The sequence below is a fragment of the Adelges cooleyi genome, unplaced genomic scaffold (assembly GCF_023614345.1).
Source record: "Adelges cooleyi isolate 19-005CV unplaced genomic scaffold, UGA_ACOO_1.1 ACOO_flye_CR_arks_rails_tigmint_CR_PRNA_247, whole genome shotgun sequence".
Taxonomy (NCBI): Eukaryota; Metazoa; Arthropoda; class Insecta; order Hemiptera; family Adelgidae; genus Adelges; species Adelges cooleyi.
In genome coordinates, this window is record NW_026095912.1 from 10,947,029 (window position 1) to 10,967,907 (window position 20,879).

Below are 20,879 nucleotides of genomic sequence, written 5' to 3' on the forward strand. Positions count from 1 at the left end.
CGAAGAAGAAAGAGAAAGACTTAAGTATAAGCATACATATACGGTATCGGGTATCGGTATCGGCCGTTACGGTAATTTCATTTCTACAGCGCGGCCACACTGGTGTCGTGAAACCGGCCCCCGGACGTCTGCGATAACTTACTACTTGCTATTCTGATTTCTGTAATCTGTTATCGCGATTTCTAACACCAAACTGTGAACACCACCGGGCACTGTACTTACCCATTCTTTGTGCTTTTAAACGACCGGTTTTATGTCAAACCGTCTGTGAAAGAGAGGAGAAAAAAAAAAAAAGAAGAAAATCATCGTCTGTGACTGAAATATGATAGGTCCCGTTTACCGCTGATTTAAAGACCAAAGTAGATTGATCGTTTTTACATAGCTATTACATTTTAAACAGCTAAACATACTCTACCTACCGACAATGTTAATTTAAAAACGCATTCTCTGTCGTAGTAAACGTTCTTCGATTTTAGTGAATTTCAAACGTTTTTTTTTAAATTTTTATCAAGTTATATTTATGATCAGGGACCGTGAATTTCATTAGTAATTTTTAACTTTTATTTATTTTTATTGCTCGCGTTTATTTGCAGCGTGTAATCGGTAAGCACCAGATTAATGGGTACATTAAACTCGCTTATTACTTAACATTAGCGTTAACACAAAATGTAATGTGTATGTGTAATAATATAGTGTGTTAGTAATAGAAAATAATATGTTGTGTTTGTGTGTGTCTTACTCACATGGACGACAGGGATAATATTGTTTTATGTTTCGGCCTATGGGTAGGTATTTTCTGTTTTTTGTTCACTTGACATCATTGTTGTTTGGATCCAAAGAGAAAATTTAGTCACAACCCATTCGGCTGTAGTTTTAGTTTAAATCAAAATCATAAAAATCAATATATTATATTATTGAATTATATTCACGATTATAATTCAAAATGCGTTAAACAATTTATTTTGTCCGAGTATTTAAAAAAAGTACTCTACTAAAATTTAACAATTGTTGTTATTATTATTTTTTTTTTTACGTGAAACAAAGCCGGGTAGCACAGAAATTTGGCAATTTTTTAATTTTCCCATTAGTTTTATTTTTAAGAAAGTGTAAGAAAACCGGTTCTATCCGCTAAGACAGTTTTTACAAAATCTGCACTGTTTGTATGTGCAAACAGTGCAGATGTTGTATGTGTGTTCTCACCTGATAGAACCAACACCTGCTTTACATTCAGAATTTAAAGTGCCGTCTTAAACTGTTAAACATTTATATTTTTTGTTCAGATTTTGCATTCCAAATTCATATTGCTCGGATTGTATATCATAATCCATTAGTTCTATCTATTTGCAATTAGTCTTTCATTTTGTACACTGGGTATAGTACCAATTTATATTATTGTTATTTTTAATAGCTAGCATACACAATAACCGTCTACGCCTTACATTATTTCATACACCTGAGGGTGTCTGATTAAAAATATAATATGATTAAATAACAGTAAACAATCCAAAGTTTTAATATTAAAATAAAATAAAATGGGCAGGGTTTGGAGGGAAAGGCCTAAAAATTATTCAAGTTATAATACAACTTGAGCAAATTGTATACAAGATACAAAGCTACAAACTACCTATTAAAATATAATATTTGTGAAAAGTAAGAAAAATTTGGCTTTTCATAAATTATTGTGTGTACCCATTTATTTGTTCATATTTTTCTAAAAAAATAAAAGATGTCATATATTTTGAACCGTTAACCCAATTGTAACACCTAAACCTAATCAAATAGTATCCTCACTTGAAAATATAATTTTATGCACATTACACCTTTTACAATACTGTTATCAGATTTTATATTTCTACCATTTGCAGATTTATAATTGAAGCTTTAATTTAAAAGTGATTTTATCAATTTCATTTACAATAAATCCTATAGACCCGTGTCCTCCCGTCGTTCCAATATGCACTATGGCCCGCCGCCACTGTACTGGAATTTTTGGCATAATATATAGCTAGTTAACAGCCTAAGAGATTGTGTTTTACATACTATACATTTTTAATTTATCTAGTTGCTCTTATTTTTGAAAGTCCAAGTAAAATACTGAAAAACAAATTGTCAGATTCAAAAATAGTCTTATCAAATATATACTTTTTTAAAATATTATGTTTTTCGTTTAAGGCAAAATCAGACATTGCCCCGACATGTTTGGCTGTTGATTTAGTCAAAAGTACTTTTTGTCCAAAATGTATTTAAAATTCAATTAAATAAAAAATCAATACGGCTGTTAGTAAAATGTAAAGTTAAAATTATTTACAAAATGTCGGGTTACACTTATATTGACATATTTTAAATATATGTTCACCTACAAAATATATAGAACTAACCGAATATGTTGTAAATAATTTAAATTACCAGTTATACAAAATATTAAAAATTTATAATGTTCAGTTTATAAGATATCAATACCTATTAGTTTTATAAAATGTAAAATCAATATTTACATTGTAATACTTACAATATAAGAGCCTCCTATGGCTCAGTTGTTAGCAATGAATGGCTGTGGCTGTAGCCCCCTCCAGTCATTTGTTGGTTAATAAATACATATACTATTATTATGTGTCATAAAAAATCGTTTACTGAAGTATAAAATAAAGTTTATAAGTTCACAAAATTTTTAAGTTAATTCTGTCTTGAATATCTTATACAAGAATTATTAAGAATTATTCTTATTAAAATGTAATTGTTGCAATAAACAATATTTTTAGACACATTGTTTTTCAAAAAATTCGATTTTTTTGTTACGTATCTTTAACCTACATATTATGTATTATTATCCGTTTCCTTCTGGATAAGCTTAATTAATCACATCTAAGCTTACAATAATGCCGAGTTGCAAAAAACCGTTTAATCGTTTTCAAATTTTACTCGTCAAATTTGTACTCTTATCAACTTTATTTTTATCAAGTGTAAATAGACGTAAGAAATTAAGTAAGACTTTCCCCAACTTTTTACTTCGTTAACTGTGTTGTGAACATTGTGCTCGTACATAAGTCATAACATTATGCGAGTACGTCAGAATTTAGTTAGTTTCACCTTAACGGTAACTACTAAGGGCCAGTTGTACCGTTCGTGATAATGCCGGTAATCGCTTAAACTTGATCATTGATACTCTTATTAATTATTACAATCATTTTGTATTGGAAAAATTTCAATTCTGAATAGGAATCAATAGTTCCACAACTAAATTTTTCAAACTGATGACGTTTGTTGTTATTTTTGGTTCAACGAATTGTAGTATAGTATATATATATAATATATATAATTTATATATAATATATATATATATATCATTGCATTAAGGTCAGACCGTACTATTTTTACACATGTTCTGAGAATTCTGGCCTATGTTATCACAAAAATTGTTTCATTAGGTTATTCATCATTGGGTCAGATGACCAAACTGAAGTTTATTATAGTTAATTATTATTATTGAAAGTGTGCCATAATCGATAATAAATTAGTATGTATATTATAATAATGCCAGACGTTGAATATTATTGAAATTCACATTCGCGGGTGTATGAATTGATATTTACTTTGGAATAGCCAATAGTAATTTTTTTTTTTTTTTTGCTAGTAATTTTGCGCTTAAGTTATCGTGCGAGATAATAATATATTGCAATAAAAACTACTCGTCGATTAGTTTAATTATAAAAATAATTAGTTTCAATACATCAGACGAGAATTACCTAAAACAGCTTTGTTCGGTAACTAAATTGACCGATGGAGTTGGAGGGATTGTGCCGGTTTTAGAAATATATCCAATACTCTTTATTACCTAATCAGTTATATTGGGTCGTGGTACTTGGGAAAAAAACCAAGTTCGTCTGGTCAAGAGGCCTGAAAAAAAAAATGTTTGTATTCCTCTTCATGTCTTCTGTGGTTTTTAGTATCGGACTTTATTGTTTATAAGCTGTTATTATTTTCCAATATTTAAGAATAGTTCAACAAAAATTGTTTACGAAAACTAATTTTAAAATGAAAACAAATAATTAGAAAAATAGTCGATACTACTACAAGCCACAGATGAGATGATGATGAATTCAATGCTTTTTCAACACGGGTTAATGGAAACGCCAAGGGTCTATTGTGTTATAAAAATAGAGTCCTTATGGGTTAAGTTTAAATTAAGTTAAAAAATAATTGAAGAAAAACAATTAAATATCAAAATAGACCCTTTTTCCTTGTGTTATGTGTGTTAACAAATTTTAGCATAAATGTAAAGTTTTAGTGATAAGTTGCCTACACAATGCCCTTTAATAAATCGCAGTCCCAATGCTTATTAATTGGTTAAATACAATATAATTACCTAGGTACCTATTTGATCTTTGACTTGTTTGCCTACGTCATAACAGCTATTAATTATTACACAGAAATAGATATCATATGAAAAATCCATTATTTCATCCATTGTTCGGCCAAAAAGGAAAAACATGGCGTCACAAAAGTAACATTTTGGCCAATGTGTTTTCTCACTTCCAGATCATTCTAGTCTCAATTTTTTTTTTTTTATCAATGTTATTCTATTATTATCTACGTACAGTATTATTATGAATGTTGTATCAATATTATTATTATGCAAACGTTCGATTAACCATTTAATACAAAAGTACCTTGTGTATTTATTTTTCCAATACTAACACATAGTTAAAAGCTACATCCAAACAGCCAAAAAGCTCAATATCCTCGAGGGCAATGAAAAGAGCTATATATTAATGGGATAGGATTGAGGGACAAGATTAATTGATCTCGGAACCCTATTTCGAGTATGCCAATTTGTTTAAAGGTAGAAAAATATTAAATTTGTCTAGTCTCGTAGTTATTTTTATTTGAGTTATGGAAAATGTATTAATGCAAATCCAATCTCGTTTTGGCTTTCGGGCGTATCTGCAATTGAACGGACTTTAATGTTATTTTATTTTTATGGAGAGCTTACGAGTTTTTCTACGGACGCTAAAAAACCGATTGTATTGGTAAACAAACATTCGGAAAACTGTTGATTCCCGAAAAAAATAAATGACAATACATGAATTTAAATATGTTTTCAATATTTTGTTAGTGTTGTAAATCCTTTCGTAATTGTTTCACAAAATTTAAACTATATTTTGTTTTTGCAATGTTTGTAAGACTTTAAATTTCTGGTCAAAAAATTATAGTACAATTTTGTTTGTAATAAGTAAAATAATTGTTTATATATAAATGGTTTTTGCCAAGAGGAACAGCCGATATGCGTCTCTTGGCGTTTGCTAAAAAAACGCACGGGGAACATGTAATTTGGGTTATTAAATGCCTAAACTATTCACGAGTGCATATTTTCAATATTATTATACAGAAGTAAAAAGTAATTAATAAAACAAAAATGTTTTATTGTTTCCCTAAAATCTACCCGAGGACCTTTTTAACGCGGCCGATAACCTTAGAAGTTTAGAACTGATGTGAATACTTTGATTGCGTGCCTTATCATATAGAGGTAGGCACGTAACATGGATATATGTATATATTATATACTGATTGCACCTGATCAACCGCCAGAGTTCAACCTTACTCAGCCATAGACATTTTGTTTACACGTACAACTGTTGTGTGTGTGTGTGTGTGGATAATATACAGGGTGATTCATTAAGGATAAGGCACTCGTTAATTTTTAAAACAATTGCAATTTTGCAGTGTGTTTCTTCTTGAAAATAGTTTTGGTTATGTTATTATAAAATTACCAAATATTTAATTTCCTTAGTATTTCCTAGAGCTCTGTCAACTTTTTAAACCGTAACGTACAATGTGTAGTACACTTTTTAAATTAAGAACAATTATTTGCTGAAATTATTTTGACTGGTCGACGACCAATTCAATGAATTACTATTAAAGTTTAAAACTTGGGATGGGATGAAATTGAGTATGAGTATTAACACGAGTATGTTATTATTTTTTATCTGCGTGCATTACTCTACCGCAGTCCACCTCCCGTGATAAATTTCAAACTTTGAAAGTAATTATCCAAAAGTGGTTATCGATCAATCACAATGGTTAGCAAATTATATTTTAATTCAAAAAAGTTAAATTAAATTTATACGTTACCATTTATGTTTTAAAAGTTGGGAAAGTCCGGAAGAAAAAAAATTGAATACTGTCATCAGGTTAAATGTCTCTTAAAAGAAAAACTATAAAATTGCAATATTTTAAGAAAAATCGTGTGTCTTATCCTTAATGAGTAATTGACCCTGTACAGGGTTATTCAAATGTTACGTTACAGTGATTTGTTGTATAAAATAATTGTTTAAGGTAAAAAAAAAACTTTAAAATAAAATCACTATTATATTTAATGATTATGAAAATATATTTGATACTCAAGTTAAAAATTGTTTTTAAATGGTAATATTTAAAGGGCAAAATTTATATGTCAAATATCAACGTATAGGTAAAAATAATAAGTGATCGATCACTGCGAGTGGTTGTAGGCGGCTAAATGTGACCGTTACACCAGTTTTGAATAAATACTTGTTGGGTTATCCGTTATTAGCATTTAATGTTATATAGATTACTGTATTAGCTATAGATTACTGTGATGTTATTTATACTAGCACGATTTACAAACATTTAAACAGAACTGGTTTTAGAACAGTCATTATTTTTATCGTTCTGCTTTTATATGATAATTAAATAATTTACGTTGCTGCTTAACTTTTAATAATTACTCATTAAAACTACCCTTTACGATATATATTTATATAATATATATATATATATATATATATAATAAGGATTTCATAAGAAACTTTTTCAACTTATACTTTCATTGATAAAAATCACTGTAAAATGAAATTCCGATAACCCTGTATATACTAATCTACTTATCGTCGTTCGGTCGTTGTATTTTTTTACGAGCGGTCGGCCAAGTCAGTCAACAGTTTTAGGTCTCTAAACGTTCACCGTCCGGTTCGAAGTTCGTTAAGTATGCGCTCCCAACGCCCTTACTGTCGGTGTTTGTTTTACAATTATAACTTTTCCTTTAAATAGCGTAGTAGTACTGTGATTAAAAACAAAAACCCATACAGTCGTCGCATCCGCCAATCTTATCCGAAATTACCTATTTGATTTTGTACTTTAACTGCAATTGGATTTCGGTAAGTTTTTTTTTTATAAGTACCAAATCTCAGAGTATACTTAATATGTATGCTGTGAGTCGGGCATGGGTCTAGCGGGTGGAAAGTCCCCTCTTGTCTTGATATTTTTCAATGAAAACTTAAACAACCGCGGTTCAACAAGGCGCGGCGCCATCGTGATTATTATTTATTTACCCAAACGCTTTTAGCTAAAGGTCGTGTGGCGTTTATGAATTTTTAATTTTAATTTTTTTTTTTTTGGGGGGGGGGGGTAGTAAAATGTGAGTACCTATTAGCATTAGAGTAATTTCCGTGAGTAGTTTGTTTGGAGCCAGCAAAGGCTCTTGTTACTTATTCGTTTAAAATGAATTCTGTATGGCCTCGGTGTAATGTGAATTGTGTTTGAGGATATATTTTATGCATTACGGAGAAAGTCTACCGGAAATAATACTATTTAATACTATACTACTATACTACTATACTATAATACTATTTTTCACTTTTTAACTAAAACATAAAACATGGGGGCCAAATTTCAAAAATTTATGTTTATAAAACTTTTAAGTTGTGTTTCATATGAGGTAGCTTTGCCGAGAGCCTTGCTCTCGTGAATACTCAATGTCACAACTCACAATGTTCGTCCAGCATAAAATATAAAACATATTAGGTTCTGGTGCACACATTTTGTAAAATGCAATTACTATAATGTTTCAATTCATCGACACCGTTACAGAGTAAATAGTTTTTAAAACATTTTCGGGAAGTTAGCAACGAGAGATCTAGTACTTACTCTTTCACTTTTTTATGATACATCAAAATAAAAATTGTGTCTTAACATATTGGAGTTTATATTTCATATACGTTCCTTGTAATTGGACGTTTCGATTTTTTTTTAAGTTATTAAAAAAAAAAGGACTAGTACATCGAGGTCGGGGTGACGTGGTGAAGACGAGGGAAAGCCACAGGTCTATTTGACTATTTTTTTAAAAAAGTTGTAGCGCCGTGATTTTAAGTTTAAAAATATGTTAAGTTGTTGGATGTTTTTCTCGCTTTCAAGTGGAAGGGGTGAACTTTTTAAAATTTTCGTCCAATAAAGTACCTTGCCGGTACGATTTCTGAACTGTAGTGTTACCACACGAAGAAATCGGTTCAGCGGTTAGAAGATATCGTGGGTCAGCAGAAAAAAAAAATTTTTAAAAACGTCTTTTCAGGCCCGCATAAAAGCTTAATCTACACATTTCCTGCAGTCGATCCCCTCGGAATAATTGTATTTACAATACATTTTATTATTACTTTCGATAACATTATGATGTGTATAGTGTATGTGTAGGTCGAATAATAAATTTAACATACAATTTTTGGATGCCAAATATAAAGCGCGCTTGCCGCTTACACATATTATGCGACTGGCTTTAGCTCTTGAGTCTTGGTTGTAGTCGTTATGAGTGAAAATTATTTTGACTTATTAGCGTCGTACTCGTTTCGGTAGCAAAACGCATTAAAAAAACATATATATATATATATATATATATATATATATATATCAAAAATGAATTTACATGTTTGTTAAACATGCCTTTTCAAAGTTGGTCTTGGGCCAGGATGCTTGCGAATTGTTGCCAAAGGTTGAGCGATACCCTTGAACTAGGTACACCCGCGTTACAATACTGGCTGGCTTAGAATTAACACGACCAATCGAATGTGATTTTTTCAAAAAGTTACTGTTTGTGTGTTAGAGAAAAATTGCTTTACCCGAAATTGTTAAATCATATATTTTTTTTTTTTTTTGTACTTTAGGTACAATGACTAGAGATCAAGCGAGCAAACGTTTTTATCGTGTGGACAGTAACTATGATTTTACCGCGTTCATGGATCGAGGCCAAACGGCCGCGTACGAAAACAGATGGGTGTTCGAGGCAGCCTGGGAAGTCTGCAATAAAGGTATGCGTTTTTAAATAAAATGTTTTTTTTTATTGCTATTGTTCAGTAGCACTTGTCAGTTGACGCGTGTGCAGTGCACACCGTTTGGTAAACAGTTTAACCCTGAAATCTACACGGTATTTCTCACGGAGACAGAACTCGACTCTTAGGCGGTGGAGGTTTCCCTTCTTTTTTTCCCCTGTTTTACGCAATACTTTCATAAATTTGTCTAGATTAAAACACAAAAAAAAAAATACCTTCTCGGCTATCGCGTCGAATCTAAAAATATTATTTTAATATTCTCATAAAATAGTATTACTTTCATTATTATCCAGTATTAAGGTAACCGGATGAGAGGCCTCGACTAAAATTGGTGATTGAAATAGGAGCGTTTTACCGTGATAATTAATCTGAACAGCTATAAATCAGATTTATTTCATTTGTATTACTTCGCCTATAATTACTATTATTGATCACTGTTAGAGCAGGTGAGTTTATTGTTCAAATCTGTGCTTTTATTTGAAGTTGTCGTGCGAATCCAATCAAATCATATTTGATTTTAAAAGACTAAATTTTTAAAATTGAGACACTAAAGAAAATAGGTATTATTTAGAATTTGTCCAAGTAATTCAAGTTTAAATAGGACATCTATTTTTAAATAGTTGGCCGAAATGTGGTATATCGTGCTTAACATTTGCCTATGGGAAAAAGTTAAATAAGTATTTTGGTATTTTTTCCCATGTAAATAAGCAACAAACAGAATAATGAACAATTTTTTTCGAATTTCAACTTGGATGCGCTATAACTTTGTAAAAAATGGTCTGGTCTCATCAAGATTTAAAAAAAAAACCTCAAATGTTAGACCACGTTTCTTCATACCCCAGACTCACTATCAACAAGGAGGAAGAAGTTCTACACTATATAGCTAAGCTCTGACTTTCTTAACTGCCCTTAAAATATGACAGAAAAATGTTTAATACACTATTAACATTATTTGTTGTTTTTAGAACAATTTTATGTGCTAAAAAAATATATTTAAAATCAAATTTTAGTATACAAATTTGATATTTGGTATTATAATGTTTTAAATTTTTTAATTAAAAAAAAATTGAAATTTTAATCTATATTATTAACATACAGACAAGTCACAACCCCTATTTGTGTATTAATGTCGTAATAACCAATTATAGGAAAACGTTATAGAGTACACTGTTCAAAGGTTAAAGGTTAAAAAGTGCAACGGTTAGAGAAGTGTACATTTAATAAAATTTCTTCAGGTAAACAACCCTATAAGTGAAAAAGTGAAAAACTGTGTTTTTGGCTTCCTAAAACAGATTTTTGTTTGCCATTGAAAATATATTCTAGAAAACGCACGAACATTCGATAACATAAATTCGGGTGTCCGTTCCCGCCTATAACCTAATCGATAAGTCGTGTACCTAAGTAGTTTTGTAAGCCTATTCAATACAATATTGGATACCTTTGAACATTGAAACGATAATAATAATGGTTATATAACCGAACGCGTAGCTGTTGTACGCGTTTAAAATTCAATAATATATAACAAGTAAGAAGTTATCTATTAATAGTGACAATTGGGTTCGCTGTTTACCAATTTATGAACGCCTGTACCTTGGCTATTACCTGCGGCTTTATTCAACTAGTAGTGTACCAATTTATATTTAGTGTACTTAATTACCCATGGCCTAATCAGAGCCGTGCATTTACCTCCAACAGGAGCAAATGCGCTCTCAGTGGCAAATTTTAAGGGGCGGCACAAATAAAGTTATCCCAAAAAATTAAGAGTTCAATTATTATTTATACATTTTTTTTTTTTAAACATGTGGTCGATAAATGCGATATTATATTTCCTAATCACTTAATTATAATTTTTATCCTCTACTTTTCAATGGTATATTTGGATTATTATTTATTCACTATCATTATTCATTTGCATAGGAAACCTGCAAGACCAAAAAAATATTAACATTACATTACGGAGATTTGAGCATAAATTAAATGAATTTCACCGGAAATCGTTTTTGGTGATAATTGATACTATTGTTTTTTTAGTTACGAGACGCTATTTTTTACAAAATCATAACTGAGAACTTAAACTGTAGTGTATATATTTGTTAATAGTATTAATAATTATGTATTAATTCAATACAGTAATGAAAAGTCTCTATTGGCTGTTCTTTTTTTGTCAGTCTATCACTCATTTCTATAGATAAAATTATTTTCCTTCAAAATAGATTCGTACGAATCAAAACCGAAAATTGGTATTGTAAAATCACTAAATTTTCACAGTAACTTGAGGAAAATATTATCCGTGATTAAGCGTTTTAAAATTTTCGATTACTCAATCCACTAATTTTTTTTTAATAATTTAATGGAAAATACCAGCTAAAAGCCTATGTAGTTTTACAGAAAAAAAATGTTTAATCTATCAACAAAAAAAAAATGCAATGATTAGTTTGGTGAACTAAAAGAATTGTGTTACAAAAAGATGTAGACTGTAATAAGACATTATTCAGTTAATATATTATATTCTAACTGATTAGCAATTTTGTTCTAGTCGGTGGTATTTATACAGTGATCAGATCAAAAGCTTTCGTTTCGACTGAAGAAATGGGAGATCAATATTGCTTGTTAGGTCCATATAAAGAAAACTATGCACGGACCGCCGTCGAAGAAATGGAGTTTGAAGAGGGTACACCGTATCACACCGCGGTGTCAAAAATGAGAGATTTAGGGTTTAAGGTAAACAATAATTATTGTTTTAAATTCAATTTTCACATTTAAGGCGTTTGAATAGTGTAACATTAGCTTCGTTTTTTAATTCATTTTTTAATACTATTTATATTTATAATATACACGTATCATCTGTGTCCATGTCGGGGGTTTGAAGTGAATATTCCGTGTTTAATAATCTTATAAAAATCTTACATTGTGTTAAACAGTTGGTGACAGGCCGGTGGCTTGTCGACGGTAGTCCTCAAGTGATTTTGTTCGATATCGGGTCGGCGGCGTGGAAATTGGACGAATACAAGCAAACACTGTGGGATTCTTGCAATATAGGTATACCACATTTGGACATAGAGGCCAACGATTCGGTTATTTTGGGTTATCAAATATCGCAATTCATTTCCGAAGTGAGTATTATATCCTATAGTTAGTAAATAAATAGTTGGTATAAATCGAGAAAATTCACAAATACTACTACTAGCAGTAGTAAATTTATTTATATAGTATATTTATTAAAAGGTATAATGTATAAAACGTATATTAAAAAGCTATAATACCAGTGGTCACAGAGCAGAGTGAGGTCGGGTTGGTCAAAAGACATTTTTATAGCTAAGAATGATAAAAACCACTCTCAAATAAACGCTTCGATGCGGACCTGTAGATAGTACGATTATTTTTAACATCGAAAGAAACCATTGTAAAGGCAATACTGTGCTAAAATTGTAATATTAGTCTTAAGGGGGATACGATAATGGTTCATCGTCTATCCATTATTTAAATGTATTATTGTTATTTCCCATGTGTGGTAATTAAAACTATAACACACATATTTTCCGATACTTGCTGTTGATTTATCTACTTATAACAATGTAGAAATTGAATACGGTCAGTGTGATTTTTCCCTTAAGCTACGATGCGGAACTGAGAAGGTTTTGTTTTTTCAATAATGGGTTTTGTTTTTTCTGGACTCACGATTACTAGCCACTGAACCGATTTCTTCATGTTGCAAGACAATATAGATCACATATTGAACCTTAAACGTACTTAATTGAGCCAACATTTCAAAAGTTTTACCCCTTTAAAATAGTAAAAGGGGGAAATTACAAAATGTCTAGGATACTACCATGTGCGAGTCGACGAGTATTTGTATATATTTGTATTACATGCACTTATTTTTGGACCTATATTTAGGTACCTAGTAAAATATAAACCAAGCGAAAACTACAAATAGCCAGCATAGTAGGGGCCAGGGCAAAGTAGAGATTGAATAATTGTATCTATGCCATAAGTATGACACTGTTTATTTTAAATGGCCCAATATTGTGGTAGGAAAAAAGTAGAATGACAACAACACCGTAGAGTAATAAAACAATAACTTGCCAATGTTTAAATGTTTTAGTTTTACGCAGCGGCTGTCTTATACACGGACTCGACTCCTTTGGTCGTTGCCCATTTTCACGAATGGCAAGCTGGCGTTGGACTTATAGCTTTGCGCATGAAACAAGAACCAATCGCTACAGTATTTACAACTCACGCCACGCTCCTTGGTCGTTACCTGTGTGCCGGAAACACAGATTTCTACAACAATTTAGATAAGGTCGGTTGCTGTCGAAATACTATCACAAAAAAAAACGAATATACCTAACACTTTACACAAAAAAATTACAGCAATTTTTAAAAGTTTGAGTTGACTAAAAAGTGTACGATTTGCCTATTAATCTTGTCGGCGACTCAATCACAAGATCTTTTTAAAGTACGGTTTATATTTGTAAAAAAATTACTATGTGTTTTACCGTTAAAATGCTTCAACATCCGGGGTTTATTGCAGTTATTCTACTTCACCCTAAATACACAGTACAAACACATTTTTGGAACAACCAAAATGCATACATTTTATGATTTGTTTGCTGAATTTCGTACTCGACTTAAATTATTTAAACCCCTGATTGATGTACCTAAATATTGTTGTACTCTCTCTCTAAAAAAAAAAAAACAGGTTATTCTAATTTTTTTTTTGTGCATAAAAAATTACAATTAATATATTTATTTTTAGACTGGTTAAGCAAAGAAATTTAAATAAAAAAATAAATATTAAATACATTTAATGAAAGAAGTTCAAATGCATAAACCGCGCTGAAAATTTCACAAAACGTAATTTTTTTTTTACAACTTTGGTGGCGATTAAAAAAATGAACTAGACGTGCTGTAGACGTGTATTTGGAGGACAAAATCGACTTAGATAAAAAAAAAAAAAAAATTTTACGTGTTTTAGTTTTTATTTTAAAAATGTTGACGTGTTTTAGCTTTTATTTTAAAATTGTGTTGTACGTTCTTTTTGTGCCTTCGCTAAAAAAGGACCCTTAGTAAGACTGTCTACCGTTCTGTAGGACAGTAGTCCAGCAGGCTCTGTCCGTTGTTGCTTATTACTATCTAACAGGTATCTACCTGACGCGTATGCTTCCAGTTCAACCTAGACGAAGAAGCCGGTAAAAGACAGATTTATCACCGGTACTGCATGGAGAGAGCAGCGGCGCACATTGCCCACGTGTTCACCACAGTGTCGGATATTACGGGCAAGGAATCGCAGTACTTACTATCCCGAGATCCGGACATTATCACACCGAACGGTCTTAATGTGGTCAAGTTCTCAGCCCTGCACGAGTTCCAAAATCTCCATTCCATGTCCAAAGAGAAAATCCACGATTTCGTGCGCGGACACTTTCACGGGTAGGCGTGACTGAACGGCAACGATTTTTTTTTTGATTTTGTAATTGTTGCGAACATATTATTTTTGTAATCCGTATTTTATTTTTTTTTCATCTTCTCAGCCATTACAACTTCGACTTGGAGAAAACCCTGTACTTCTTCACGGCCGGCCGATACGAATTTTCCAACAAAGGAGCCGACATATTCATCGAGGCCCTGGCCCGTCTGAATCACTACTTGAAAGTAAGCCATTGGACGATTAAGTATGTAATATGGGTTTCTAATCAACGAGTGAAGAAGATTTGGCGAGTATGACTCTAGATAAAAATTGAGGGAGGTAAGATAGACGAGAGTGTCAGTATCTCCTGCCTTAATCTGAAGTGTAAGGGTACAATTGACAAGGTCTTGGACGGCGACAGTCAGGTGACGTAGAGGTGTTAAAACTTAATTGGTGGTAGTGCTAGTGGCAGGAAATAGGTTTGTGGGCAGTTAATTAGCTCCCAATCTAACCGGATCCAGACTTTGAGATACGTTGAAAACTCTCGGATGTCTCTCGATTGATACATCGTTTTAACAAACATAATTTTTTTTTATTCTAAAGAGCGCCAACTCCGACGTGACCGTCGTGGCTTTTCTGATTTTTCCGGCCAAAACGGATAACTTTAACGTGGAGAGTCTGCGAGGTCACGCGGTCACCAAAAGTCTGCGAGACACCATATTGGAAATACAAACGAAAATCGGTCGGAGGATATACGAGACGTGTTTGAGGTGAGTAGCATCTTTATTGAAAAAAACTTAAATACTGACCCTGCGCATGGAGAATGATGGTTTCAATGTTTTCTACACATGGATATCCTGCTCTTTTCTAACATAATTACATACAGTCTTTATAGAAAATAATTAAGAAATTTCAGGGGAGGGGAACCTCAAACCTCTCCTGGACCCGTGGATGCCGCTATGACTTTCCCAGTTAAGCAGCTTCTCCAGTCTTACATAAAATATAAAAAGTCAAGCATAAAAATTACAAATTAATGATTTCTTTGTGTAGTTTTTATTTTAAGAACAATTGAAATAATTTTTAAGGACATTTATATACTAGTAATAGTAATTAATATATTAAAATTCTCAAAAATAATACTGGGTCCCATTTCTTCGGTATCCATTCTAGTCATTCCTCTAACTGACGTCTGTGCAACTTTGATCTCTACTTTTTGGTAATGGCTTTTGTTTATATTTTATGTACAGGGGCCGAATGCCTGCCGAGGACGAGTTGTTAACCAAAGAAGACACGGTGCGGTTGAAACGGTGTTTGTACGCTCTACAAAGGGACGATTTGCCGCCCGTGACCACTCACAACGTTATAAACGACTGGAGTGATCCGGTACTCAACACGATCAGAAGATGCAAATTGTTCAACACCACCGCAGACAAAGTCAAGGTAGGTTTTATGTAGACTGGCCTATGGTTTTAGTAAAAAAGACCAGACATTTTCTTCGCCACACGCAAAAACACAGAATCACAGGCAGAGTGGGCATTTTTTATTCGAATAACGAACAATAACTACATTATCCGAATAATCTCTTTATTCGACCAAATCGAACGAGCCAAAAAATACTGTGGAGATTTTACTGCATTGCTTATCGCTCAATTTTCGTTAAAAAAAACTTGGAAACCGTCACGTCGAACAACCAGGGGAATAAAAAAAAGTACTTCACGTCTGAGTTATCTTCAGATTGATTGCAGGCAAATATTTGGAAAGGTTTTGCCTGGTCATAGTTATTGATTTTTTTTGCCATGTCGTAAAATTGAGAATTATATTATATATATTATACGCAACGGTCGACTGTTGTAAAAAAAAAATCCTTACCCCCAAAAATAATTGAAAAAAGTTAGTTTAAAATTGCGGACTCGACGAACACATGACTGTAGTGTGCTTCCACCGAGTGAAGTGAAACGGTACCAGGGTCGTATGTTCGTAGTTTGCTGTTTGACATTACCTGCTCGTCGCTACTCGAATGTCTGCTCGAATAATATATTCCTGGTACATTTTTGTTTGTTAAACGTTTCGTATTCGTATAATAAGGTAAATATTGTATAATTGTTATGTTGGAATTAAAGTTAAAGTTAATTAAAGTTAAATTGTTATTGTGAATCGAAACATAAAAGAAAACACTAGCTTTGTATACCATTATATGTGTCGTTTATTGTAAAAGTGGTGTAACTCTAAATTTATAAAATATACATAATTTTACTTAATTTTTATTTCACATTTAGTCATATCTTTAATTATAAAAGAGAAGCAACATTCGATTTGTAATAATCAATAAAAAATATAAAACACTGAATGTTAATCCTATCAATATATTTCCTGTTTCACATTAAGTATTCAAAATAACATTAAAACATCAGTTTTTGAATTGCATACAACTTTATTGGTACAAAAACCCCCTTTTATTTTTGAGCGCTGATTGGTTGAACCGCGGTTTATGGAACCAATAAAGTTTTGTTGTGTAACCTAGCATTAAATTTTAATCTACCATAATTTTAAAACAATAAATACTATCAATAGTTAATTATTGTTGTATACATTATTATCGAACCATCGAATGCTTGGAACAAAAGTTTATAGAATAGTGCCTTTAAAATAATAAAAGTATTTCCACAATCCACATACATTATTCGACAAATTTAAAGTCTGAACCCTGGTTAATTGTTTTTACTTTTCTAACAGTTTAACATCATTTCGACTACATCGGAATAGTAATTTTGTAAAATTGTATGATTTATAATATACATTGCGTGTATTATGTATATTCTATCATCTAAAGATTTATTTTTAAAACGTTTATTAATAATAAAAAAAAAAATGAAAAACCTGCAACCTCTCCGACACCACTATGGTCCGACCCCTCACTGTGCTGACTTTTTTTGGTATTTTTTGACGATTTGTTTTAAATTTGAATTGTATTTTATTCTAAGAACTGCGGTATTCTGCTTAAAAAAATAGGGTTGTGATTTTTCTCCGTTTTTCGACGCTAGCACAATGTAGTCGACGCAGGGATAAAACGTGCGCTATCTGTGCGGCAAACACCGTAGGTAGTCGGCGAGGGTTGAATGGTTGAATCGCGTGGCTGTGTCGCTAAACCCAGAAAATCGTTTCCGGCCGGCTGCGAAGTATATACAGGGAGACGCGGTGAACGGCCATCAACGGGCCAGTGCTGTATTAGAGCACTTCCGGGCTTGCAGTTGTACGTACCAGCATCACCATAAGGTGAGAACTCTACACTGTCCTACCCCTTCTGTGGGGGTAGAATAGGTACGTAGTGGGAGGGGACTTCCGAGGCATCGATCGACAAAAAGTCCACCCTCTCAACAATAGGGTGTGCCCCCCTTCGCGCAGAGCCGTTTCACAGTACTCTGCGCGGAATTTAAATGCCCGGCCGCTCATCACTGTTACCACTACACGTCATCCAGTGCTCTCCCGATGCCCGTCGACACCGCAGTGATGCAGTTGAAATCTTTCATCCGAGACGAAAAGCGGTGGATGATCCAACAATCCACCGATAGATCTCTGAAAGTCCCCAGTACGTTACGCTGTGTCCCTCCCCGGCATTGTCAAAGGCCCTCAAATTTTTTTGTCAATTTTTCCTTTTTTTTAAATATGCTTTTTTAACCGCACACCCAACGTCCTTCACGCCCTCCCTTCCTTTATCCTCACCGGCACCATAATTTTATACTAACTCTCCATGTTTAACCGATCCGTTGTTATTCAAACGTTAACCATAATTAATTTTGTGGGTTGACGACTAGTTTATCTATTCACAGTTAGTTTACCAATTAGTTTATCTGTTTATACATGTTGGGTATGACGACTAGTTTATCTATTCACAGTTAGTTTACCAATTAGTTTATCTGTTTATACATGTTGGGTATGACGACTAGTTTATCTATTCACAGTTAGTTTACCAATTAGTTTATCTGTTTATACATGTATACATGTACACCGTTGTACCTACACACATTAAAATAGGTACTTAAAACGTGTGTAGCGGATGCGATAAAATACGCTTGTAAATTTCTAACATAAAATAATAATTAGCTAAAGCTTTTTTACTAACGAATATTTAATCTTAATTTACGACCAATACTATATAGGTAATACAGTAATATATATATATATACTATATAATACTATATACTATATATTTTATCTTAAACAACATGAATACAAATTGTCTTACACCGGTGTTTACATTTTTACTTTACCGGTGTTCCTAACCGTTTTGCGCGTTCCTCGGCTGTTGCAGATCGTGTTCCATCCGGAGTTTTTGTCCTCTACCAACCCGCTGTTCGGTCTGGACTACGAGGAGTTTGTTCGCGGATGCCACTTGGGAGTGTTTCCCAGCTACTACGAGCCTTGGGGTTACACGCCCGCAGAATGCACCGTCATGGGCATACCGTCCATAACCACAAACCTGTCAGGTACGCCTACACACATCTTACGTCTCCCCTGTACACCTCTCGTTTGTGTCCATCCACGCGGTGCTCTACACGAACATAATATATATTTTGATTAGCATTTGCATTGGTGGTCCTACTATAGGGTTCGGCTGTTTCATGGGTCAACACATAGCCGACCCGCTGAGCTACGGGATTTACATCGTCGACCGGCAGAACATCAGCGTGGAAGATTCGGTCAGACAACTGGCCCAGTACATGTACGATTTTGCTCGGTTGAGCCGCCGGCAGAGGGTCATCCAACGTAACCGGAACGAGAGGCTCAGCGATTTGCTGGACTGGCGCAATTTGGGCATCGTGAGTGGTTTTTTTTTGGGGGGGGGGTGGGGCGTTGCAATGCTGCGAATGGTTTTGACGGGTTTTTTCCGTTTGTTTTCCCGCAGTACTATCGGCAGGCCAGACTAAAAGCGCTGTGCCAAGTGTTCCCGGACATGTTCGACAAAGAAACCGAGGAGCTGTGCATCACCCAGGCCTCGAGAGGCCGGTACAACTACCCTCGTCCGTACTCTGAACCGCCATCGCCGATGAGCAGTAGACCCACCACGCCAGGGGCCTCTGTACACGGATCGGACGAAGAAGACATCGACGAAGAGCGCGAGGTATGATGGAAAACGGTCGTGTGCTATTCTCGATTGGATAAAACTTTAAAATACGAACGATTTGTAATATTAAATAGGGGAAACTTTGGTAAGACGAGGACAACGGTAACAGCTATAGACTATTGATTAAAACAAACAGAAAACATGTCAACAAAGTAATGCGTTTCTTGGGCAATAAAAATGGTTCAACTCTTTATTTTTTATCGTCAGTTTCCTTACCAAAGTTCCCCTTCTTCATGTACAGAGGCGAAACCTAACTTAATGAGAATGTCGAAATGGATGTGCGGATAGATGTGTACAATCTTTATGTATTGATGTATTTATGTTATATACATTGATAATATTTTATAGAATCTATTTAGTACATAAAAGGAAGTTAAGTGAATATGGTAGGACCACAAAAAATCCGAATAAAAAAATAAAACGTTCTCTATAGTTACTAAGTCTAAAAAATAGGCACCCGATATAAATGCAAGTTATATGTTGAGATTAAAAATACTTGTCGAGAATGTTTAAATCATCTTTAAACTTTAAATTAATCTATTAAACAAATTGGGTTTTGTTTTGTTAATATTTTACAAGGTTTTTTTTTTTTTTTTTGAAAATCCGGTTTTCAAAAGTCCCATTCCTAAAGATGATGAGAGAGAGTGCTGGCCTATCCCATTGCATACAGTAAGGTGAACAAGAAGAAAAACTGCACATAGCACCAGATAAGCTAAATTCATAAAAAAAACTAATTTCGTTTTATTGCATTAAACGTTTTAGACCAATATATTAATATTTCAAAACCAACCTGACCCAACCAAAACAAAAAAACTATCCGCTAAATGGCAAAACTTCATTTTCTTGGAATTAACAAAAAATTATAATTTACTTATTCTCAAACTAATAGGTTTGTGGGTTAAGGTTTCTGGCACTATGAGCCTCAATTCAACCTTTGCAATCGAGGCTCATAGCGCCAGAAACTTTTGTATACAAATATTTTTCATGAGAATTTTAATTTCGTTTCAGCTGGCGGAGCTTTCAGAGATTACGAGTCATTAAGTTAACTTCAAAAGCAATCTGTTATATTTATTAACACGATTTAATATATTTAAAAAATTTGTTATTTTATTGTATTTTTTTTTTTTGAAACCACTTCTTGTAAAACTGAAAATCTCTTATTAGATAACAAAATTGTATTTTTTTTTTGTTTGTTTTTATTCAAAACCACACACTTATATTTTCTTGTTAA

At 33.0% G+C, this 20,879-nt stretch overlaps 1 protein-coding gene across 2 annotated transcripts; it reads left to right on the top strand.

Moving 5' to 3' along the window:
• Positions 1 to 223: 223 nt before the first annotated feature.
• On the top strand, positions 224 to 20,871 carry LOC126837088 (glycogen [starch] synthase). 2 transcript variants are annotated; one of them, XM_050570881.1, is made up of 13 exons: positions 224 to 603; positions 8,952 to 9,095; positions 11,653 to 11,837; positions 12,038 to 12,229; positions 13,222 to 13,419; positions 14,287 to 14,549; positions 14,651 to 14,771; positions 15,130 to 15,296; positions 15,774 to 15,966; positions 18,836 to 19,010; positions 19,132 to 19,343; positions 19,430 to 19,645; positions 20,657 to 20,871. In XM_050570881.1, the coding sequence occupies exons 2-13, from the start codon at positions 8,957 to 8,959 to the stop codon at positions 20,687 to 20,689; spliced, it is 2,094 nt and encodes a 697-aa protein (XP_050426838.1). In that variant the 5' UTR covers positions 224 to 603; positions 8,952 to 8,956; the 3' UTR covers positions 20,690 to 20,871. The 2 variants fall into 2 exon arrangements, with proteins under 2 accessions (XP_050426838.1, XP_050426837.1); XM_050570880.1 differs by lacking the exon at positions 224 to 603 and adding an exon at positions 6,937 to 7,175 and having other exon boundaries at positions 20,657 to 20,870.
• The last annotated feature ends 8 nt before the right edge of the window (positions 20,872 to 20,879 follow it).

Excerpts from the sequence above, each read along its gene's own strand:
- LOC126837088 (XM_050570881.1), top strand. The coding sequence starts at position 8,957 with ATGACTAGAGATCAAGCGAGCAAACGTTTTTATCGTGTGGACAGTAAC. Across the intron at positions 14,550-14,650 it reads GTGCGCGGACACTTTCACGG|CCATTACAACTTCGACTTGG; the intron begins GTAGGCGTGACT and ends TCATCTTCTCAG. Across the intron at positions 19,646-20,656 it reads ACATCGACGAAGAGCGCGAG|CTGGCGGAGCTTTCAGAGAT; the intron begins GTATGATGGAAA and ends ATTTCGTTTCAG.